General features: G+C 39.1%; 1 protein-coding gene across 3 annotated transcripts; it reads left to right on the forward strand.

Moving 5' to 3' along the window:
- The first annotated feature begins 838 nt into the window (after positions 1 to 838).
- Positions 839 to 24927, forward strand: ilf2 (interleukin enhancer binding factor 2). 3 transcript variants are annotated; one of them, XM_038285797.1, is made up of 16 exons: positions 839 to 858; positions 1461 to 1520; positions 5011 to 5056; positions 10178 to 10282; positions 10373 to 10450; positions 10548 to 10650; positions 13045 to 13110; positions 15677 to 15793; positions 16331 to 16409; positions 16510 to 16597; positions 17893 to 17954; positions 19882 to 19996; positions 22489 to 22579; positions 22763 to 22861; positions 24353 to 24449; positions 24885 to 24927. In XM_038285797.1, exons 1-16 carry the CDS (start codon positions 854 to 856, stop codon positions 24910 to 24912), a joined length of 1239 nt encoding a protein of 412 aa, XP_038141725.1. In that variant the 5' UTR covers positions 839 to 853; the 3' UTR covers positions 24913 to 24927. The 3 variants fall into 3 exon arrangements, with proteins under 3 accessions (XP_038141725.1, XP_038141707.1, XP_038141716.1); XM_038285779.1 differs by lacking the exon at positions 839 to 858 and having other exon boundaries at positions 1396 to 1520; XM_038285788.1 differs by lacking the exon at positions 839 to 858 and having other exon boundaries at positions 1396 to 1520; positions 24888 to 24927.
- Positions 24928 to 25516: the final 589 nt, after the last annotated feature.

Genomic DNA, 25516 nt, shown 5'->3' on the forward strand with positions numbered 1-25516 from the left:
TTTCTTTATTTACTTGTGCTCTTCTAATTTCGTGCTCTAAACAGAGCGTTGGATCGTTAGTGCTCCTCCCTTTTCGAAAACCACTTTGATATTTTGATATATATCCTTTACTATTTAGATAATATACTAGTCTATTATTAATCATTTTTTTCATTATTTTACATAAATTAGATGATAAGGCTATTGGTCTGTAGTTTTCTGGGTTTGAATGATCTTTTCCTGGTTTGGCTATTGGTATTATAATTGATTCCTTCCAGTTCAACGGTAATTTTCCCTCCTCCCAAATTTTATTATATAGTTGTAATATTATATCTTTAGATTTTTCACTAAGTTGCCCTATCATTCTATACCAGATTTGGTCTTTACCTGGTGCTGTGTTTTTTGTCTTTTTAAGTGCATTGTTCAATTCCGTTTTTGTAAACTCAACATTTAACAAATTATTTGTTTCTTCAACGCTCTGTATAAAATCTTTATATTTAATTTTTGTATTTTCTCTACCTTTTCTTCCATTTTCACTAATATTATTTGAACTATGAATTTTACTAAACGTTCTTGCCAATATTTCAACTTTATCTTTATCTCTTATTAGGTTTGTATCATCTATTTTTAGTACAGGAGAGTCAAACTCTCTTTTTATACCATTCATTATTTTGATTACCTTCCAAATTTTCTCTAGTTTTGTTTCTGTCCTTGATGTGGGCGGGGCAGGCTGCAGCTGGATGTACTTAAATGGATTCGATCTGCCTAAAGAAGAAGAAGCGTCTTTGTGCCACTAATTCAGATTGGGTGCAGCGTTAGCTCAAATTTGTTCTCGTTCTGGTTTTTCATCAAGATATTCAAAACGGCGTACGCAATGAGGTAATTGTGACCATTTTCTGATTAGTATAGTTATTTGTCTGATCTTGGTGTCTGTGAGTTAATACCCTGGGTAGCCGGTTTGATGCTTCCTCATTTGTGATTAGCGCGTGAGCTACGGAAAGCTAAAAATGCTCCCGAAAATGTTTTTAAATGTTTCAGCCGCTCAATCAGTCTCCGCCAGTCACGTGACTTTTGTTGCTAAGACGCCATTTTAGGTGGAAAAGGCGAAGTGTAAACAACCGCAGCATAGCTAAACGAAGGACTAAAGGCCCGTTTACATAGCAGCCTGTCCAAGATAAGTCATTACAATTAACATAAGCCTGAAAACAGGGGCGGATTTAGGAAAATCGGTCTCCGCCAGTCACGTGACATTTGTTGCTAAGACGCCATTTTAGGTCACTTGGCGGAGATGGGCTACGTGATCTTTGGGAACATTTGCCGTTTACATCCCACTGAATGTGTGTCATGTTGTGTTCAGAAATAGGTCTTCTCAGATCAGTAGTAGTTCTGCATTATATTAAGCTCTATAGTAAACGTTATTGAAAAGGTGCAATGCTGTCTTACAAGGTTTGTTACCATGTTTATTTTGTTTTACTACCCAGAGGAGACCGCGGCAGAGGCCGGGGGCGGGGCTTTGGTGGCCGCGGAGGACTGATCCAGGGGTGAGTCTGATTGTCAAAGAAACAGTCGCTTCTACACTTTACACACACACATTTATGTTTTATCTACATTTATTTTTGCTAAACCTTAACTGCACTGTTGCAGTCATTTCTTTGCATTTCATCCAGCTTAAAAAGCATAATGATGTAAGCACTTTGCGTCGCCGCCATCTTGACGGCCTCTTTTACCGCGGCTCAGACTACTGCCTATGAGTACCACATACTGTACTCCCTCTCAGCCCTGTTTTAATTTGATTAATATCACCTTAACTTGATTTCAACCATGGTAAACCGTTGCTGTATTGTGGGCTGTAACAGCTCAACACATGATCGCCATGGGAACAACATAGAATATGGGTTAACTTTCCACCGCTTTCCTGCCTGGAGGCGTAACCATGAGACCAAGCGTCAGAGATAAAGAGTCGTCGGCTAGCTTGGATCGCGGCTGTAAGATGACCGAACATAACTTTCCACAGTATCCCAATGTCATTGATAGTGTGTTCCCTGCATTTTCATTCTGGTAAGTTAAAGATGCACGGTTTTATTTTATAGCCTACTTTGTTTCTTTCCTTCAAAGTTGGGATCTTTTACAGGAAAATAATAAAAACGGCAGCGGGAAAAGGCTCAAATACGTGAGAAACCCGGAGGGTTGTGTTAAAGAAAAATGATTATTTTTTAGACTTTAATACAGTTAATCTTATGGCATGTGTAAACACTCTCACTTGAACATATTTCTTAATTTTGAACAAGGCTGTGTTAATGATTTAAAACTACTAATGGATAAGTATTTAGACCACCAGCCCATAGAATGAGTATCTCCTGGGGGGTGAATAACAGTTAAGCCTGCAGGAGAGATTTCTGCTTGGTTTACAGAAGGTCAAAAGTGAGGCCCCCCCCCGCATTCCACAAGCTGTCTGTGAGAGCTTATCTTGTGTTTTATGACTTTAGGAATGCTAGATGCCAGGACAAGCTTTCCGCCTTTTCTTGTTAAAACAAAGAAGCAAATGACCCCAGATGTTTGCAGTAAATTAGGTGAAGCTCAGTGTCAGAGATGGCTCTGGTTGGAGGACCGAGGGCCAGCCCTTTTTGAATGGATTAGATACAAGAGGATAAAGCTTTCTAAATAGAAGTTACAGATCAGATTTTGCTCTTGCAAACTCTCCAAAGATGTCTTGTACGTCTTTGCTTTATTTCCTTCTCTCCATTCATGTCAGGTAATGGAATGTATGTCTCTGTTGTTCTGCAGTTTCTGGTGTAGGCTTGTGCATTGTCTTATTTCTAAGTTTATGCATTGTCTTATATTGGATTAAACTCTGTAATTCTGTGATGTCAACACGCAATGTTGGTTTTATTACCAAACGCAGCTCGCCGAGTGGACCTGGGGAAGGGAAGAATCAGAAGCCAACCTTTTTCCAAAGTTAACTATGTTAGAATATTTTCTTCCTTTACAGTTGGCAGTTAACGTTAATCAAGAATCCACCTTTCGTATTCCATTTTCAGAGTTTTTTAAAGTGTTTAACAGAGACGTTAGCACCTCGACGTCGGAGTACACAGAGTGAAGCGAAAAGACTACAACTGTGTAAACAGGCCCCATTTCCGTTTCCGGTGGCAGGGGAATATTGACTATTCCAACAGAACTCAATGGGATTTACAAAATGCTAAATAAAACACTACAGGAACGTTTTTTCTTCACGAAACTTTTTTTGGAACGTCATTGAACAGCGCTGACGACCCGGTGAGTAGCATATTTTAAAAAAAGAACGTTTAAGGTTGTTTTAAGGACATTATCGGACATGCTCTATGGAAGCCATTCTGAAGCAGCCAGAGGTGGATTCTAAATGAGCCAAAAAGCAGAGACAGGACCAATTGTCAAAATTTTGGTGTCGATCATTCGATTTCATCCTGGACACTACAGAAAATGGGCTTAAAGTGTTAAAAAGTGCACTTCTCCTTTAATGCTGACTTGCTAACACTGTGTCCATTGGCTTGCTCAGATTTTGGTCATTACATTGTTTGTTCTCACCAAAATAGTTTTAAACAAATAGATTGGTTGGAAAAACAACCACAACCAATCTATTCAAACTCTATCATACTGACAGCAGCTCTCCTCCAAACTCCCACATCTTGACTGAATACTGAGGCTTTTTAGATGCCTGTCAAAATTCTTGCGCTTCCCGAAGTGGTCACGTGGTTTCACGGTAACAAGGCCTCGGACGTCATCAATTTTGGCCCCTCCTCCAAATGAATCACTCCTCGAAGCGCTTTGGGGAAACCCCCCCCCTCCATTACTCGACACGGCTCGAATCCTCGGCTCATTTCATAACATCACTACTTGAGACTGTTCTTTTAAACCTAGACAATTTTAATCTACACCATTTGTTAATTATCTTGTTGGTATTAAAAAATTATTCATTTTAATGAAATTCAGTTTTCACTTTTGTTTTGCATTAAAGGACGAGCCGGTTTCATAGAAAACCCCCATCATAATCCCAGGTTGCCTGTGGGAAACTACTGCATCAATCAATGTTTAAATAGGCAATTGTGGTAAAGAAAAGGCAAATGTACTTAAAATTCTTGTCTTTTAAACTTGTTTGTTTGTTGGAAAACAGTTTCAAATATGGGAGACTGCTATTAACAAATGGAATTTCAGATTAAAGGGAAAAACTGTTTTTTTTTTTTTTTTTTTTTTTTTTTTTTTTTTTCATTGGGTCCTTGATTTTACGTTATTCCATCATGTTCTACTCTCCCATATGAGTTTTGTGTCATTTGGAGCCATTCTGAAGATATTCCGTTAGGTTATATCCAAGTAACGTCTTCCTATGGGCACCGACTTGAAGGCACAAACTAAACTGTTCATAATTTATTCTTTATGGTACGCCAGCATTCAGAACATGTAGGCCAATCACTGTCCCCCGACATCCGCGGTTAGATTTTTTATTTTTTAAAACAAAGCGGAGTGTGTATGACGATATATACGTAAAATCAAGGGCCCAATGTGATAAAAGCGAAATTCTCTTTTAACGGCTTTTAAAGCAAGACATTCATGTGAAATTAGAGAAGCTCTTTAATGGTAAGAAGCATCTTATACAATATAATGCAACCACAACCATTAACGAAATGTTCAAAGATGGGATACAATTGAAAAGAGAATGCATAGTGAGTGACTGGAATGTGTTGAAGATAAATTAAATCCTAAAAGTAAAAGCATGGGCTTCCCTAATGGTGCACACAAGGAACCTGTTATGTGCGTCAAAGCATCTGATGCATTGGAAGGTCAGAGTTTGATACTGGAGTTCAGAAATTTGAACCTTGGCCCCTGAATGCCGGAGCGTCCACCATTCAGGGGTTTAATTTGCAAACTGCAGCCAAACTCTTTTGCCTAATTGAAACAGCTGGGTTAATGGTATACATTGATGCTGCAACATTTGATGAGTGTTCTTTTCATGTACTTCAAATGAATAGCTACTCATTTCTTTTTCTCTCTACTTTTTAGATACCGCCCGTTTGTACCGCCACACATTCCATTTGATTTTTATGTGGTAAGTGATTATTATGCCAAAGCTGTTGCAATCAAAAATGACGTGTTTGAATATATGCCTGGACAATCATTTTCAACCAATATTGCAAATTTTTTTTGGACGATAATCCTATACACCAAGAACAACCATGTCTGTTTTACACCAGGGTTTCAGTTTTCCCAGTCCTTAAAAGCCTGCTTGTCCAGTTTTGCAGGACTTTACTGTTAAACCTGCACAAACACGTTCTTTCTTCTACTATATTGCATTAATCTAGGTGTTAGCTGCACATCTGTCCTCCCTTCTGTGCAGTGCATGCCCACTTTAATCGTATTACTGCCACCTAAAGGGCTTGAAGGAGACATTCAGTGTTTTACTATTGTTAAATGTGTCTGCAACTGGTAATTGCATTTTTCTAAATTACAATTGTGTGGCAAATGCAATTAATTTCCCAGTCCTATTTGAATGTTAAAGTTGGAAGAGATACTAAAAGTGAATTTTGGTGAAACCAGAACTGTATAGTGAATGTCTCTCACATTCTACAAAGACCTGTAGACGGCCACATGCTGTTAGCGTTCCGCCCCACTCACGATCAATGAGATCTGTTCCAAACCCACCACAACTTTTCCGCCACACCAAAACCGCTTACATACGTCCATCACAATACGGAGCCGAGCCATTTTTTGCTCCGGTCTGGCCAGGTCAAGATCCATGATTGCAATCGCACCAAACAGTGAAATGAACGGTGAGACGATCCAGTTCATCAACTCAAAATATAATAATGTTAGATCGCTAACTACAAATTAGAGCATAATCCTTATATATTCCCAAAAATGAAGACCGTTTGATTAAATGATTGGATGCAAACTATTCGTACTTCAACATACCAGGAAGCAGATTTCTCATCTCAATCAAAAATATTTCTCTTATAAGGCTTAAAAGGCTAATAAAATCCTGTCACAACAACTTCCAAGAGAGCATCTCACTACTTCAAAAGAATCTCATGGATATCATCCTGCATCTTAAATTTGACATAAGCATTCATATAGACTTAATTTCTGTTTAAAGTTAATATAATCCACTGGTGAATACCGTAAATCCTCTAATATTGGCCTGTATTCCATTAGCAGCCGGGTCTCTAATAATGGCCTGTCTGGCTGTCGGAGGAGGTAAATACTGGCCGGACTCTTATACAGGCCGGGGCTATAATTAGAACCAACAATGTTCCTGGGCAGTCCTCAACAACTTGTCATAGTAACATACAAGTACTACAGGGGGGACATATTTGCTAACGAATCCAAGCCATTAGCATGGGAAGTCCCATCCTTAGCAAAGACAGTGCCGCAGACAGGAGGTCGGCTTGTTTTGTTTTTATGACCGAAATCGAGGTAAACTACACGTGAAGTTTCACCAGCTACAAGAGCGAGGTGCGCGAGAATGCTGGGACCCTTTTTCACCTGTATCTCTGCTCTTTTTCACCGTCATGTCCCTCTGTTGGCGGACTACTCGCCCCCACTTCCTAATATTTTTGCATGGGAAATCCGATCCTTAGCGCAGACAGTGCTGCAGACAGGAGGTCGGCTTGTTTTGTTTTTATGACCGAAATTGCGGAAAACAACACGTTAAGTTTCACCAGCTACAATAGCGAGGTGCGCGAGAACGCTGGGACCCTTTTTCCACCTGTATCTCTGCTCTTTTTCACCGTCATGTCCCTCCGTTGTCGGACTACTCGCCGCCACTTCCTCACCGCCTTGGCCGTATCTAGACCCACAGTCTATTATAGCGCGGACCACGCTTCAATATTAAGCATTAATAAAAAAAATTCTGTGTCAAGCTCATTGTGACACACTGCTGCAGGAGTATAACCAGTCACACAATCATTCTGATCTGAAAGACACATGTGATTACCAGCAGGTCTGGTGGTAACCAGGCAGCGTTAAAATTACAGAATTTCGTGGCCTTCGTTGTTCTGAATTTCTCTTGAAATATATGATACCGGTAGCCTACTTCCACTTAGCCTGCCTCAAATAAAATTTCGCTGTGAATGCAGAACAGTTTGCTTTTTTTTTTTTTTTTTTTTACTTTTTTTCGCAAGTCAGTTTGGCCAACATTCCATTCTGTGTCTTCTTTTTTTTTTTTTTTTTTATTGCCGTGCAGAAAAATTGCAGCTGCTGGAAGATGTCTGAATAATGTTCTGTATACCGTTATGTTAACTGTACTTTTTCAATAAATGAACCTAATATTTTATAGGTTCAAAGAGACACAAAATCTCCTTTTTTTTCATTCCCCTGGTAGTCTGTTTTGATCAAATAGAAATAGAGGCCTGCCTCTAATTCTGGCCTCCTTCTAATAATGGCCTGGACCAAGATGTACCTGGGTGAAATAAAGGCCCCGGCCTATATTAGAGGATTTACGGTAATACATATTACAGGGGTTGACGTTAAGGATTTTACCACTTGCCCGACTTTCACATTTCATTTGCCCAGAAACAATTTTTACTTGCCCAGTATAATGTTTGATAAATATAGTTCCTAATATCTATTTTTTTTTATATATATCAATGAAACATGTTTGTTTTTAAAATGTTTTTTGTAATTCAGCATTTTTTAAGTTTCCAGGTTCCTGGTGTGTATCTGCATGCGTTAGATAATGAACTCAAGCCTACATTACTTTGTTAACATGCTTTTCAATCCTTCCTGCACATCTTTTCAAACTAAACTTTGTTTTAAACTGTTGTGTGCTTAGAAAAATATAAATTGTAATGTTAAAAATCTAAAAAAAACTTGACAGGTTAAAAACTTATGATAAATCACAAGACAGAAGTCAATGTCACAAATGAATAACTTTTATTTTAGAGTCACGGTATGTTTATACAAGATAATACTATTAATATAATGTGAATTTTCTAGAGAATCATTATACATAGTTATTTTATTCAGGGTTTCCACAGTCTGACATTTCAGAATTCCCTGACTTTTAACTGACTCAGGAGTTTTCTCTTAGTTTTCCCTGACAAAATAAATGCAGCAACAAGACAATAATAATAACAAAACAGTTCACCAATCTAACATGTTTAGCTCTATAACATTTAATGCACCTCTGCAATGTCTGAGAGAAAAAAATATAATGGACATTTTTTAATGTATGACCTGAATCACTGTACAGAAGACTGCCATATAATAGCCATATTTACACTGTGCGCATGGTGTACAATTATGCCAATTTTCCTAATCCCTGACTGATAATTTTTAATCTTGGGTCATCTGGGTGGTGGGTGTGTTACTGTACTTACATTTTATTGCCTTGTTGTTTTTAGCCTGCCAAGTCAAAATAAATGTGTCTAATTCACGCAAATTCCTGGGAAAAAAATCACGGCATCTGGTGGAAAATCAAGCGGATTTTTCAAATCACGCAAGAATTTGTACAAAACAACAAAAATGGCGCCGGAAACGCTTCTGGGTCGTTTTCATCGAATGTCGGTGATTTTAAAGTAATTTTGAGTGATAATTTTTTTTTTTGCCATTTCATTGCACTTGCCCGGCGGGCAAATGCAATGAAAATTGTACTCTCCCAACGGGAGATCGGGCGATAGTTAACATCCAGCCCTGATATTGTTCTCTGTTTGAGTAATGTCTATTAATCAAGTCTTTGAGACTAGAAAAGGAATAATATAAGTATTATTCAGGCCAATATTGTATTGGGTGAATATTGTCATCTGTCAATATACTCAGGATTTTCCTGAAGCCTACTGCAGCCTGGATGCATTTTTTCCGAAGGCTGTCAGAATTTGTAATCTTTATGGCGCCTCCAGAGCTGTGTGGCATGTGTAAATACAGTTTTAATTTTTTTACGTTTAAGATTTTTAGATTGTGTTGTTTTTTTTGTTTATTTAACTGATTGCTTTGCGTCTTAATGGGACACATTATTTGGTTGTTTCTAGATAACCATATTGTGTAGTAGGGCTAGGCTATTAATTGCATTAGCAATATAACCACAAATTAGAAAAGTACTACTTTCAAACCACAGGTGCTCAATTTTTAATAACATTGTGTTTAAAAAGAGTAAGACGCTAAGGCCCCGTCCACACGAAGTCAAACCCTGGCCTAAACGCACAAATTTTTCACCAAACCAGCCTCTCATCCACACGAAGCCGGCGTTTCGGGGGTCTGTAAACGATCTTTTTTTTATTAAGCCTTCAGAGTGGGAAGATTTTGAAACGCCGTTTTCGCGTTTCCATCTTTAAGCTCTAACCGCATTTTTTTTCTTACACGCATGCGTCATAGTGTCGCCTCTAAACATGCATGCGCGACACAGTATCACAACAACAATGGCGCTGTACTGTGTTGAATGGTTGCTGCTCATGCTACTCACCCTGCTGTCGGGCTTACAACAGAATCTTCTTCTTCTGGAATATCTCCAGGAAGAACGGAGCAATATAGACGACATAGTTCAGCACCTCAATTTGACTAAACCACGAAAATGGACCCGCAGGGCCATTTTCCGGTTTTCTGGTTTGGTTGTTGTATAAATATTACTGCGCATGCCCAACATTTCGTTGCCTGTTTTCGCCTATTTTTGCTTTGGCACCACAGCGCCACTTACAGGCCTGGCATACATTTTGCAGCGTTTTCATGCATTCGTGTGGTCGATCACATTTATTTTACGTCTCCGTCTTTACGACAAACGTTCTGGAAAATATTAGCGTTTCGTGTTCGTTTTGACTTCGTGTGGACGGGGCCTAAATTTCTCGCTGCAGCTCTTTAGGTGGCAGTAATAGATTTAAAGTTGGTATGCACCACACAGATGGGAAGACAGAGTTGCAGCTAGAACCAGGATTATAGGATTCTAGTAGAAGTAAGAACTTGTTTGTTCTAGTTGGACTCTAGACAAGCAGGCTTTCAAGGACATGAAAAGGTGAAATTATGGAATAAAACATAAACATTGTTGTATTTAGTCAAAAGGATTATAGCATTGAATTTGCAATATCGGTAGAAAAATAATTACAATTTATATCTTGGGTAAAATTCTTCAGCCCTATCATATGTAGTGTAAGATGATCACACTTGTTTCCCCTAAAATAACACTAAGCTTTTAGTAAAGTAGAAGCAGTGATGAAAAGTACTTACTGAAATGTGTTTTTACCAGTGTGAGAAGGCATTCCCCAGAGTAAAGCCGATGCCTGATGAGACGGCTTTCACTGAATGTCTGCTGAAGAGAAACCAGGACCTCAGCCCCACACCAGCAGAGCAGGTCTGTCCTGTCACTCTACCATTGTTTGTTCCAATCAAATATCCCACCGTCTTTTAAGCAGTTTGGACTCCCTCTCTCTGTCCACCTTAGTCCTCCATCTTGTCTTTAGTCACAAAGATTAATAACATCATTGACAACCTGATTGTTGCTCCTGGGAACTTTGAAGTGGTAAGTCACAGGTCTACTAATTAAGCAAGTTTAAAAAATAAAAAAAATTTCTGAAACCCTAATCTTATGACGTTAATCTCTCTGCATCACCTAACAGCAAATTGAAGAGGTCCGTCAGGTCGGTTCATACAAGAAGGGCACCATGACAACAGGACATAATGTCGCAGACCTAGTTGTCATCCTGAACATCCTTCCCACATGTGCGTAAAGGTTACAGTAAATGAAAAATAATCATCACTGCTGGTCCTCTTCAGTAAATTTTTTCTTTTCTTACCTAGTCTTAAAGTTTATTCCTTTTTTTTCAAGGTTGGTGTACATATGGTAACATTTGTCTTTCCAGACCTTTTTTATTGTTGCTGATTTTGAAAAAGTATGAAATTTTGAAAAGTGATATGTGGAGCCTTAAAACTTCGATATCATGACTTAAAGCTAATTAATAATTGAACATTCTGGGTTCAGTCGCTGGGGTGTACAGAGAAATGACAGTGATGTGTTAGATCAGTATGTTTAAAGTTGACAATATTTTAGTAATTCATATATCTTAAAATAATGAGTCAGTAAACTTATCATTAAAAAAGTTGACAAAATGTGCATATATTTATTGCACCTTTTAGTACCACCGGTTTTGACTGTCATTTAGGCCCAGTTGGAGTCAGTGGTGGTACCGTCCAAACTGGTCCGTCTCTGTAAAATCAGTATGGAGTTAAATTGGAATTTAAAGCTCCTCCTATTTGATGACTCTGTCCAAAGTGAGGGTTGTGAAACCTCTGTGGTGATCTCCCTCTGCTTTCTGCAGAAAAAACTGCAGACACCACTAGGGGTCACATCCATCATGGCGATTCGATTCAGTATCGATTTCCTGACCGAACGATTCGATTATTTTCGATACTCAAGAATACACCACGATTCGATTAGATTAATCGGTAAATTTTTTTTTTTTTTTACACCTTACAGGCTAAACAAAGTTTAAAGTTTGAAATAAATCAATGAAAGCTGTAATATCGTTATGCATTTTTTTTTTAGAAACAACAGCAAATAACAAAAGTAGAAAAGTTGCATCAAAAAATACTGCAAAAATCAATGCAATGAGTGCAATGCAATACCTCGGCTCCAGACGTCCCCGCCCCCTCCACAGACGCTCCGCTGCTCCTCTCCCAAATTGTAGCTGACCGCAGACAGTGCCGCAGACAGGAGGCCGGCTTGTTTTGTTTTTATGACCGAAATTGCAGAAAACAACTCGGGAAGTTTAACCGCTAGAAGAGTGAGGTGCACGAGAACGCCGGGACCCTTTTTCCACCTGGATCTCCGCTCTTTTTGGCCCTCATGTCCCTCTGTCGTTGGACTAAACTCGCCCCCACTTCCTCGCCGCCTCGGCCGTATCTAGACCCACAGTGTGTACTCAGACCATGCTTCAATATTGAGCATAAATCAAAAATGTCTGCATCAAGCTCACTGCAACACTCTGCTGTAAGAGTAAAACCAGGAAGTGAGGTAGGAGGGCAAAATAGGTTTAGCGCCACCGCAGCACGGGAGGGAGAATTACGCCCAGGAGCAAATGGATAAAAATATACTGGAGGAAACAAAAAAACATGAATCGATTCTTCTGCGGACGTATTGATGCATCGGATCGTCGGCTGTTGGATCGATGCATCGATGCAAAATGAGTATTATTTACACCCCTAGACACCATGTTTGGTCTGAGCTCGCACAAGACAGATGCCCATAAAGGGACAAATGTCTTCCTGTTAGAGATTTTTAAGCCGACCAAATTTTTTGATAGACAGGCTGTTTCTCAATTCACAAGAATGCCAGTATGGACTCGTTTTTTTTCTTCTAATATATGGGCTATATAGTCAAATTTAAAAGTATAATATTCACTTCTCAAATTATCTTAAAACCAACTTTTGTAGAACAATGGCTACAGAAAAGTGAAATTTTAACTGGCGCTCCACTTTAAGCTGCTGTTTCCGCGGTGCATGTTGGGACAGCTGGATAAAGCACAGGTCAGCACTGATGCATGCTGAGTAGAGGGAGGGGCGAAGAAATGCATCTGGAGACTTTTTCTGTTCTCGGTCTTGTGAATTGGATCAACGCTGGTGCAAATGACGTTTCACGAGCGCGTGAGAACACACAAGTACACATATTGAGAAATGCCTTAGATTAAAGCATCAGCCTAATTTCTTCAGTGTCTGGGCTTGTAGAAATTTAACAAAGTTATCAAGTAACAGTTTAATCGGGGAAAATGTGCTTAGTATGAGGTTTTTGGGGGTTTTAAATAGTATTTCAGCTTGGTGAAGCCCAAATTGCCCCTCTCTGGATAGAACAGATTTACAGAGTACGAACATTTTTAATTTAAATCGAAAATGTTTATAATTTCTGTACAGTTTAGGCTCATTCACAAGGGTTTATTCTTTCAGCAAGTTTACTATTTTAGAATCACTATACTAGAGTTAAAGATCTGATTATCTTGGTTGGGGATTATTTCAGTTAGCATCCATGCTTAATGTAATCCTTAATCAGAATTAAACGACCATGTAAAAAAAGAAAAAGAAAACAATTGTGCATTTTAAAATATGTCTTTTAATCTTTCACAGTGGAGGCAGTAGCTGCTCTTGGGAACAAAGTTGTTGAGACCCTTCGCACTCAGTACCCCACAGAAGGTAATATTGAGAGAAGGTTTCTTTCACTCACTGATGTTGTCTGCGCTCCTTTTCCAGGTTTTTTTTATGACTTATAAACAAAATGAGCTCCAAGTTGAGGTCAAAATCTACTGGTCTGAGGGCTATGAAACTTTATGCTTGAGCAATATGTTTTTACAGAATTGTTAATAAATATAAATGCTTCATATTGTGACTACTAAATGAAATGCTATTAAAGCAAATTATTTTAACACATTAATTCCCAGCCTTCCTTCTTCTCTACTTAAAATAAAATGCAATGTAATCTCCTCTCCTTAAAATAACAGCACTGCAATACTTAAGTGCACCCCCCGTCTGGCCAGCATGGGGTTAGACCCTCACCTCCACCTTCTTTTGCCAGTGGGAAGGGATCCCAATGCTGAAATTATTAGGGGGTCGACCCATGTTTAAAAATAGTGGGTCTATGCGTGTTTTTCAGTGGAAAAAGAGTCGTTTGAAAAATATTTAAAGATGTATAAATCTCCCTCATCCCACAGCCATTGACTTTGACCACAGCGTAACATTCACTAGTGATATCACTACAGCTTAATTATGAATGATTGTGACTTAGTAATCTTTAGTAATTTGCCTTTCAAATGTACCAGTTTAGCCAAGTGACTTTTTTAAACATGATCACTGTTGGCATTTAAGTAGCTAAAGACAGAATATTTCAGAGCTACTGGTAAATGTTGTTATATTAGCATTTGCAGCTTCGGTTCAGTTCCAGTTATCGTAGTGGGAATGGTCCGTATGTAGTCCATGGCCTTCATGGGTTCTCCAAACTCCTTAATGTTCTCTTACTATGTGATTTAGAGACATGCTGTCTAAAGTAATCCAAAGCAGACACCTCTGCATCATTACCAGCTATTTCGGCCCTCACTGCGTTGATGTCAGCTCTGAGAGTGGTGAACTCTTCAGACAGTGCACTTCTCATTCCCTCCCTTAGAACTGTAGAGATTTCCCCTTATATAGAGGTTAGGATGTCGGCTCATTCATACCAGGGCTCTCGGGTTGTGGGTCTTGGTCTTCTGAAATACGCCGCCTCGTGGCTCTGGTTTTAGCCGTTAGTTTAGCTGCGTTACCGTAGTACTTGAATTTGCAAAGTTTATCCACCATTTATGAAGTAACGTCTGCTGGAACGGAATTCTTCATAGTCCAAAACCTTTAATAATCTGATTTTGCTCAACATTAGTAGCAGATGTGGTTTTTAAAGCAACAATGTTAAGCCTGCAGGAGCTCTGAAATATCCATCTGTACTCAATCTTGGCTCACCAGCTCTTTTTTTTTTTTTTTTTTTCCAATTTAAGGACTCCTATTTTATTTTATTTTTTTAAGTTGATTATAGTGATTTAGGTCATTAGACTGACGGACACAAAGCTTTTGTCAAATCATTATATTAGATCGTCCCTCTAACCTTGAGGTGGGGCTTAATAAACTAGAAATTAAAGAAAATAAAGCCAGCTGGTGGAATCTGAGTATCAAAGAAAGCGTTTTCCTACCATCTAAGGCTAGAATATGATCACTTCCCTATTAAATGTGATTCCCTGATGTTTTTTTACTCATGGGCTTTTCCCCGAGGGTGTTTCCTTGGTGGGTTGGTGGTTTTTCAACTATCCCAATTCTAAAAGCTGTGATCTATTACCAGGATTTTTACCCAGTTTCTTCCACCTGTCCGGAAGAACCTCAACCTCGATTTCATGTCGCACATGGCATACATGTCAAGTTTTTTCTTGAGTTTTACCGAAAATATATATTTCGAAATAGTTGAGATGAATGCAACCTACCGTATACAGATTTTATCTGTGGAAAATATTTTAAATTGAATCCATATGCTTTTAATGTGAGCAATAGTGTGAAGATCATGGTAAATATTTCAAATTTTATGTCTAAGATTTATTTCCTGTACATTAAAGCATCATTTTTGATTAATTCCTTTGCTAAAGCTTTAGGATTAAAAGTTGCTCAATATAATTTTAAAGCCAAGTTGAATATGGAAAAAAAAACAGTCTCATTACAATGTGCCTTTTTTTTAACACCGAATTTTAAACGCTGAATTTTTTTAGACATTGAATTCCTTACACTCAATTTTTATCTGGTAGAAATTCACCAGAAAAAAATTCTGCCTCAAAAGTGGTGACCTTTTGGTGATCTCAAGCCAAAGCGTTCTACACTCGATGGAGTCCAGCAGCTTCTAGCCAATGAAATCAGCTCATTTGGTCACGTGACACAACAGCTGTGCTCAGCGCTGTTCCCGGCTGAATGAGGAATTTTTTTTGTTAAACAGATAAAATTACAAAACGCAAGACAGCTATTAGAGTTTATCCTCTTATCAGACTGGGTGAAACAACTGAGCCGATCACAGCTTTGTCACGTGACGAAATGAGCTGATTTCATTGGCTAAATTTTTATAGTGTAAGGAATTCAATGTCTAAAAAAAATTCAGTGTTTAAAATTTGGTGTTAAAAAAAAAAGGCAGATTCCAATGAAACTGTTTTTCTTCCATAGTTGAAGACCATTAATGTCCTGACTGTATATGTCTTATTTTCAGTGCTTTCCATGCTGACCAATGAGACTGGTTTTGAGATAAGTTCTGCTGATGCTACTGTTAAGATTCTCATCACCACCATCCTGCCCAATCTGCACAAGCTGGAACCAAAACTGCACCGTATGACCATCTACACAACGCACCACAACCACACAAATTATAAAACTTCCCTTAAACTGCAGCATCAGACTTAGATTTAGGCAGATTTTATTTTGTTGTGTTGAACACACAAGTGTAAACCAAAAAATTAAATAGTCTAGAGAGCTGAACTTAACAAAAATTCTTTTTAAGTGCAGTTAAGCAGCAGTGATAAAAACATTGTGATGTAAGGGCTAAAGTTGCTACCTTGCCACCTGAAATCCAGGGAAAACTTAGAAAGTATGTGCAGTTTGTTATTTGGGTGAAGTATTTGAAGCAATGAAATCTGTATTAGTTTATTTGGACTTGCAGAGTTCTGCATTTTTAATTTAGACAAAAATGCATTTTTACACAGTATACCTGGATATTAAATGATTTGTGAAGCCTAAGAATGTTAATTAAATATAAACTTATATACAGTTTTGTTAATGCACCCGAGATGAGCTTAAGACATTAGAATTTGTCATTTCAGTATTTTAATGGCTTGAATAAATATAATATGTTCTGTATTGTCTTTAGTGGACATCAAGGTGCTGCAGAGCGCCCTGGCTGCCATCCGCCACGCCCGCTGGTTTGAGGAGAATGCCTCTCAGTCAACGTGAGTATTTGAACTATTCTTTAGACACCAATTTGTGCTGCACGCTTTTCTGTTGCTACTTCACCCACCTGAACTTTCCTGTTTGCTTTCTAATCTTTAGAGTGAAAGTACTGATCCGTCTCCTGAAAGACCTTAGGGCACGTTTCCCTGGTTTTGAACCTCTAACCCCGTGGATCCTTGACCTGCTCGTAAGTTCTATTAACCCGATATTTCACAATAACGTTATCATTTATAACTAGGGGTGAATTATATATCAGCATTAACATCTCAGGGTTGGCCTGTTATAACATTGATATCGGTTTGGTAATTAAAACTGGGCTGACTTAAACAGCTAACATGTATTTGCATCTGGGTGACAGAAAAGAGGAGGGCCTTGGTCATGTGGTACAAACTGTGATGCAGCGGAGGATTATGGGTGTTTATCTGAAGCCTAATGCTACTTTCACCGTACACAATTTCAGCAGCAAAATGGCTCCTGCTGCTTCATTTTAGACGCTTCTCCATATTCATCAAAGATTATTTCTCTGTGGGAGCCGCTCAGACCCCCACATACCGGCGGTGCGCTGTCCCTGGGAATCCCCAGCAGCAGCTGCCTCAGGCCCGCTCGCCTCTTGGGGTTTATCCCCTACTATTGGTGGGAGCTGGAGATTTTTCAGGTCTGTGGTACAATCTGTAGGCACCAGAATAATAAAAGCGAATATATTCTGCTGGCAGGTTTCTACATTTGAAGTTAATTTATGCGTTAATAAACTGTTTCACAGGAGTGATCGTAGCACTCTGCATCAGCAGTGCTGTGTCTGACTCCCTGCCAGCTCCCAGATCAGCTTCTCTGATTGGTTGATGTGGCGTGAGCAGCAAAAGTTCAATGTATTCCTTCTCCAGCATAACGGAGGCCAGCTGAGCTTGGCTATTTTCCAGCGACTCTCTAAGAGCTTGAAAATCCTTATGCAGAACTTCTACCAGGGCGAGGCGGGCGTCCAGGCTGGTTAGCTTTCTGTCGATGGATTGCAGGACGCCGCTGTAGCTCCTGTCTGGAGACAAAGTAGAGGTAGAAGCATTACGATGTTGTCAAAACACTCATCCAGGTAGCTCTCCAGGCTCGTCTTTCAGTTTGTTCCCTCGGAAATATGGGACAATTGTTAAAGTTTAAACCTACTTTGTTTAAATTACAATTATTGGCTTACTTACCTGAGTGGATTTGTTTTTGAATTACCTGCATGTCGCCGTTTTACTTACGCACACAGCTCCCGTGAGATCTCAGCTGCTCATTCCCTCCTCCGCTCAACAAACACTTTGCAAGAGTTTTTTTCCATCCTTCAAAGCAGCTCAGGGAGATAGGATAGCAGAGAGAAAGAAACATAGAGATTTGAAGAGTTGTTGAGACATTTACAACTGCATCTCCCACTGCGATAGTTTGTGGTGTTGATTTGTTAAAACGTTTCTGATCAGTTTACTGTGGTAAATGTGTGTCCTTTGTGTGCAGGGCCATTCTGCTGTGATGAACAACCCTTCCAGGCAGCCCCTGTCCCTGAATGTGGCCTACAGGTCTGTTCCTGCTCACCTTTATCAAAATAAAATTCAACTACTTTTTTATTCTCATATTCCATTTAGGGAGAAAAAGTCCAGCAACTAATGGCACCAAAGGGCTGACACAATTAATAATTTTAATCTCGTTTAATTGGCACCGATACCATTTTGAGAGCCAACAGTTTATTCAGCTATTGTCACCTATTTATGGTAGGCAATAAAAAGTTCTACTGGATTCACTTTTAGTCTTTTTCCCCTCTTTCATAAAGGTAGGCAGCAGCTTGACAGCCATGATGGTAATTATTTTACATCCAAGTAGCCTGCAGTTCTTCATATATAAACACACACACATCAATTTTAAACAGATGTTATCAGCTGATACTGTACAGCCAGGTCGGTATTGGGGCCAAAAAATGGCATCGACGCAACACTAGAAATAATTGCCAACTAATTTAGTAATTCATTAATCGTTAACTGAAATATAGAGACTCTAAAACATACCCTTAACTGACAGTGACCCACTTAAAGCAGTCACTATACTAGGGATGGAACGATTTATGAAAACCGTCCGAACCGTTCAGTTCGACTGTCTCGGTTCGGTTTGCGTGTGTTTCGTTCGGTTCATGCGCTGCTCCTTTTTTCTCATAGGAGAAACATGTACACTCCAGAGCAGAAGGTGGCGGTACTGCGACCAAAGCCAACCACCAGTAGTTAACAAGAAGAAGAAGAAGCGAAGCAGCTTAGCCAGGTGTAGCAGAAAAAAATCAGTTGTTGTGGAGAATTGTGTGGGTATGGCGAGTGGGAAAAAACAGGAGCTGGAAGACGCGCCAGCAGCACTTTATAGGTCTGCTGTATGGGACCGCTTTGCATTTAGAGTGACCTACGATGATGCCGGAAAGAAAGTTGTGGATAAAAGTGCGTTTTGTTTATGCAAACAGCAACATGACCAACATGTCAGGTTAACCCCGAAATCCCACATACTCCGTCAGCGCTCCGCCCCGCTGCGCTCCAGACCTCCTGCACAAAGCAAAGCCTACAGCCTCCGCTGTGGCTCCCGTCCGCTCCGCTCTGAGTTCCTTGGAGATCGTAGAGGGCATGCGCGAGATGATTAAATTCAAAGCAGCAAAACATACGAAAATGATCCAGGGTTTCCGCGGATCATTAAAAATAATTGCAATTCCTTACTTTTTTTGGATTTTTTCATTAATTTCATTTTAAAAAAATGAAGTTCATTAATTTTTATAATTTTTTTTATTTTTCGGTGTAACAAGAAACATACCGAACCAAAAAACCGTGAACCGAACCGTTCCACCCCTACACTATACCAAAATTGTTAAGAATAGAAATAATTGCATTTAGGATAGAAAAATCTTGTTGATCATCGATATGCTCTATCCAGAACTCCTGGAAAAGTTTTGCTGCACCAGGTCTGATTCTGGAAAAAAATCTTCCTGGAAAAAGGAATCTTCTATCTGATTTTTTTTCCCCAGTGTTTTATTGTCATTACACTGTCACAAGTTCAGAGCAACAAAATTCACTCCTTGCATTTAACTCATTCTCTTTGGGGAATGCACCCAGGGAGCAGAATGTGAGTTAGGGGTCTTGCTCAGGGACCCAAAGTGGCAGTCTGTGGGAGTGGAGCTGAACTCAGAACCTGAGGATGCTTCTCACCACTAGGCCACCACTCCGCAAAGCAGGCATTAGCGTGAAGGGTCTCGCATGTTTCTGAAATGGAGGTAATGTTGGCTCTAAATAGAAATGCAAAGCCACCTTAGTCTTAGTTTCAAGAACTGAATTAAAAAATTTAATATTTCTAATCTTAAAAAAAAAAGTCTAATTCAAGAATTTTTAATGTTTCAAACCTTAGCTTTTGTTTCTAATCCGATTGTAGAAAGTCTGACGCTTCCTGTACATCATGTCTAGTTATTTGTATTTATTTATTTAGGCGTTGCCTTAAGATGCTAGCTGCCGGTCTCTTCCTTCCTGGCTCTGTGGGAATTACTGACCCCTGTGAAAGTGAAAACGTCAGGGTACACACAGTCATGACTTCAAAACAACAGGTATGTGATTGATCCTTCCAATCATTGCAGGTCATACAAGGTTTAGGATCATGCTGTTTAACTTCTTCCTCATGTGAGGTTAAAAAATGCTGATTGGTGCAAAGTTTTATTCTGTTTTGATTTTCAAAGTAGAGAGGGTGACCGGACGTCCTGATTTGTGCAGGACACAGTTTTCTCATTCCCACCAAGTGAAGTGAAGTGATTGATAAGTTGTAATTTTATAAGAATTATATCGTAAATTTACAAGAATTGTCCTGCAGTATTAACCATTCAAAATGTCCCCACTTTCCTTGATGGGTCCTTGGCTGGTCGCCTACAATTCCTTTTTAAACATCAATATTTGTACTAAAATATTCTTTCTGTCATGATTTGTGGACATAAAGAACTAAATAAAAGTATCATCTCCTGGTAAGACCCTGTAATTCAGTCAAAGGGTGGAGTCAGAATAAAATATGCAAGGGGGGGGTGTCACTCCAGTGACTGGAAGTTGGAGGGGATTTCGCTGGAATTGGAGGGAAGTGGGCTGCCATCTCGCTGGCGTTTGACTGGGAAGGGCCTTTTTGAACGGCTGCTGCTGTAATATCATGAGAATAAAGTTGTATTTTAAGACAACTCTTACAAGAAGCACTATCTTCCCTAAAATGAGGAATGTCTAGCATCTTGTGAAGCTACAGTAAACTTCAAAAATAAGTAGGGATGGGGATCGTTAATATTTATTGATATCGATACCTTTATCGATACTCCTTATCGATCCGAGTCTTTATCGATACCACTATCGATACTTTTCTGCTATTTGGTGGAAAGACGATGCGACAATATGTTTTAAACAGAACTGGTATTGCTTTTATTGCTTAACAAGTGAGCATAACAGCCTTCAATAAACATGGCTAATGTAATAGGCCACTTCGAAATGACATAAAAATAACTAGAATATCAGCAGCACCAAATGAAAAATAAAATGTCATAATGTATGTAAATTAAATAAATAATATGCTGTGTCACACAAAGGGAAATAAAATATCAGCTCATAAATTAACAGGTATTTTTTTTTGCAGAAAAATTATATTTTGAAGAAATGTCGTCTTTTGGTTTAAAAAAGTATATAAATTTTCACAATTGTTGGTTAATGTATTGTCTACTGTCACTTTTCATTATGTTTTTAGTGATTAGGAAAATATTTAGCAAATAAATAATTGTATTTTAAATTAAATGTAATTTTTAATATATGTTGGAATCAGTAGTTTAATTATATGTTCTAAAATAATTAGAGCAATATACTACTGTATTGCAATGTCCCTTTTCTTTACGTTACACTTGAATGCATCATGATAACCTAATTGTCGTTTTACTGAGCCAATCTGAACACATCATCACGCAGCACGTCTGAAACTTTATTTACTTTTCAAGCTAACTAGCTTGTATGTTGCCGATTACAACACGGATTTCACAATTACTATTTTTAACTGACCGGACAAGCTACAAAGTCTGTGTGCGCTTACTCTGAGTGGATGATGAAGATGGGCCCGACTGTGTGCGGTGGCAGCAGCAGGAGGAGGAGGAGTCTTTTCAACCGGGAGACAGTCGAAGGTACTGCATTTGGCCTTTATTTGATGCACAATACTAATGTGCTTGGCCATTGAGGTTGTGTTCCCCCCTTTAAAAGAGATGATTTTGCAACATAAGTTGCATTTCGCTTCTTCTTTATCTTTGAGCTTGGTAAAATGAAGCCAAACTTTAAACCTTTTCGTCCGTTCAGCCATCCTCGAGTCGTGAACGAAGTTAACTGCCAGACTTCACTTGTTTTACTTTTAATATCTGTTTGCTTACAATTTCATTCCAAAACATTGGTGGACATGCTGCAGTAATTGGATTGATTAGAGTTAAATGCTGTGACGCGACTCGAGGGACACCCAATGTTACAGGACCTCGGGGGGAGAAAAAAAAAAAAACGACCAGACTCGATAGTGGTATCGATAAGCCCAAACGTTATTGATTTCCGGGTTTTGAAAAAAGTGGAACCGGGTCCTTGATGGAACCGGGTTTCGATCCCCATCCCTACAAATAAGTAAATATTAAGTCTTTAAGCACCAGCATATAATTCTCAGTATATGTCTAAGACAAAGTGGACTCAGGTTGGTGGAGCTGGTCGGTTGTGATATGCTGGTCGGAGCTCGAAGCTTTCTGTCTGAACCGGGGTGTGGTATGATGACTTAATTCTCGTAATGTTTCAACTTTATTCTAGTAATATTATCTTTATAATATATTACATAATGTTAAGATTTTATTCTCGTATTTGGAAAAATGATCTGAGGACATAAAGCAAAACGGAAAAGTGATTCACCAAAGAAATGCACGCTTGGAAAAGAAGCATTCACTCACATTGTCGCTCATAAGCATCCTAATTGTCCCACATTTGAATTTTTGATCCGCATGCTACTTGAACAGAAGTTGAAGCTGAAATGGTTTGTCTTGTTTTTTTCTCCTTTTTTCAGGACATGGTGTGTTCCACAGCACAGACATTAGTGAGGGTGCTTTCCCACGGAGGTTACAGAAAGATCCTTGGCCTGGAGGGAGATGCCAGCTGTAAGATAATACCTTTTTAACCGTCCCTGGGAAACTAGCTCCATTTCTAATTTTAAAATAGAACATTAAAATAGATGATTTAATGACTGCTGACTGGCTGGATTTGACTTTAGTATCAAATCCATGTTGACAACAACAATTCTAGGCAGAAAACTGATTTAATATAAACTTTGACTTTCCCAGACTTGGCTACAGAGATGTCTACATGGGACGGTGTGATTGTCACTCCATCAGAGAAGGCGTACAGGGAACCCCCAGAAAGAAAAGAGGAGGAAGACGAAGGTCTAGATGGAGGAGAATGAGAGGATGAGAGCATTGCAACCAATAAACATATATCACATAATTAAACCTGCAATATCTCTGCTCCACTTATCTGGAACAAATTCACAGAACACTAAGAGGGCTAAAAGTTTGTCTGTTTGTCTTTATCTGTTAACACCAGACGTGATTTGAGCATTAAAAGCAGCAGGGTTACATGCAAAGTCTATAGTGCATCAAAGCGCATTGAAAGGTCTCTGCACCGCATCTTTATGCATCTCAGCATGTGAAGCAGCGCCTCATAGCCTCAACATCAGCAGCTGCTGGAGTTAAAAAAATTGAACCTTTGCTGCTCGATGCGTCACATCAGCCAATCAGGCAAGCTGATCTGGGAGCTGGCAGGGAGACGGACACAGCGCTGCTAATGCAGAGCGCTATGATCACTCATCTAAAGCAGTTTTTTAACGCCTACATTAACTTAAAATGTAGAAACCTGCTGGCAGAATATGTTCGCTTTTATTATCCTGCTGCCTGCAGTTTGAACCTGAAAAACTCTAACGTCTACTTCCAGCTGCTACCAGTTGTAGTTGACCTGTTCTGAGGCAGCTGATTCCCAGTCACAGCGCACTGCTGGTATATGGGGGTCTGAGCGGCTCTGACAGAAATCTTTGAAGGCAGGATGGTAATCTGGATGAACTGATGGCACAGACCATGTTTACAGGAGGACTTTCTCACTTCTACTTAATTTAGTTAACAATAAATTCAGTAGGAAAGTTACTTTTGTTCTAGAGTCACGCAGGAGGATGATAAGCAAATAAGTTTTAACAACTCAAATTTTATTTTCTTCTCCCCCCAAAAAAAATCCAGATAACACCATTTACCTTACCATAATTTAGAATATAACTTAAAATATCCAACCTTATAGAGGGATTATCAGGCAGCGTCACTCCACGTCACTTCCGGCACCAATGCGCATGTCGCCTGCAGAAAGAGCCGCTAACATGTCTTGTTGTGCTGTCGGTTGCAAGAACCGTTTTGATAAAAACAATAAAAAGCGCAAGTTTTACCGAATCCCATCAACTCGCACCCCTTTCAAGGCAAACAAGAGACGTCTTTGGTTGCAAGCCATCAGAAGAAGCGATTGGAACGAGCAGATGATTAAAAATGCATCAATCTGCAGCGATCACTTTATATCAGGTAAGTCTTATCTATAAAAAAGCTAAACGGCATCGCTGGTTTTACAAACAACGTTTTTACATAATTATTAAGTATTACATATATAAACGGGATTAATGAATCGTACAAAACACATTGGAGCATAACTAGCATACAAGCTAATGTACCTTGATTCAGTCTTATCAAGTTGCAACTCATCGGGTCAGCTATAAGTTTTATCATTAACATCATCACGTTGTCTGGTCTAAACTTCTCTGTGTGTGCTGTCTTTTTAATTGATTAGTGTCTGTAATAAAGGTTGATGATGATGATGATTGCGTCAATACATTATTTGTACAGGAGAGGCATCAGATGACATCGAGGGCCCAGACTTTGTCCCGTCTATCTTTCCATACTCAATCCAGCCCGGCAAAGACGGTGTTGCAAAACTGGAGCGGTAAGTATCACATCTGTGTGCTTGATTGTTGTCTGATTACAAGCATGACTCCACATAGTATGACTGGAAGTGCAAATTATTGGGAAATTATAATAATTATTGCAGAATAGAATAGTCACTAGTGTACGGAAGAGGTTTAGGGCCACTGAAAAAAAAAAAGTAAACTGATTTTTAAATTTTATTTCAGTTTAACATGGGAACAAGTCAGAATTCTGACTTTTTTCCCCATACTATACTGAAATAAAATAAAAAAAAAACAGTTAACTTTTTTTTTTCCAGTGGCCCTTATCCTCTAGCGTACTAGTGAGATTAATCAGTTAGTAATGTTCATATTTGTTGCGAACAGGTATTTGCCCACAGTGTGACTGATCACCCAGAATGTAACAATTTGTTTTTTGTAAAGATAAGAATGTAAAATTTGTATTTATTTTTCAGAAGGTATGGTCCCAAAGACTGTCCATGATGACCTCCAGCTGAAGTACAGCCAACTTCATACAGAGTGTGATAACCTGCGTGAGGACATCAACAAACTGAAAACAGAGAATGAACAATTAAAAGAAATGCTCGGGACTGCACAGTTGTCTTTTGCGTCACTGAAGTGTAAAACAGCACAGGTGCTGTTTTTCACAGGTCTAACCAGTGCCCTCTTTAATTGGGTCCTGCAGACGGTCAAGGACAGTGTGGAGGTCATCCGTGGCTCTCTGACCCTAGAGGATCATCTTTTGGCTGTACTCATGAAACTCAGATTAGGACTCACCAACAAGGATATTGCATTCCGATTTAATGTTAACGAATGTGACATCTCTAAAATCTTAAGAAGTTGGCTGCCTATTATGTCTCTGATTTTGAAACCTTTAATCAAGTGGCCAAGTCAGCATGCTATATTAAAGAATATGCCAAAATGTTTCAAACCTAAATACCAGCGTTGCAGGTGCATTATTGACTGCACAGAAATTTTTATTAACAGACCAACAAATTTAACAGCCAGAGCCCAAACATATTCAAATTATAAGAGCCATAACACGGTTAAGTATTTGGTTGGCAAGTCACCTGCAGGAGCAATTACA

Source organism: Cyprinodon tularosa, unplaced genomic scaffold (assembly GCF_016077235.1).
Source record: "Cyprinodon tularosa strain WSP-4 unplaced genomic scaffold, ASM1607723v1 ctg1057, whole genome shotgun sequence".
Classification (NCBI taxonomy): Eukaryota; Metazoa; Chordata; class Actinopteri; order Cyprinodontiformes; family Cyprinodontidae; genus Cyprinodon; species Cyprinodon tularosa.

Bases quoted from the DNA above. Each gene is read 5' to 3' on its own strand.
- ilf2 (XM_038285779.1), top strand. From the start codon at position 1,411: ATGCTGTCTTACAAGGTTTGTTACCATGTTTATTTTGTTTTACTACCC. The intron at 1,521-5,010 runs GTGAGTCTGATT...TCTACTTTTTAG, and splicing joins CGCGGAGGACTGATCCAGGG to ATACCGCCCGTTTGTACCGC. The intron at 16,598-17,892 runs GTAAGTTCTATT...CTTTGTGTGCAG, and splicing joins CGTGGATCCTTGACCTGCTC to GGCCATTCTGCTGTGATGAA.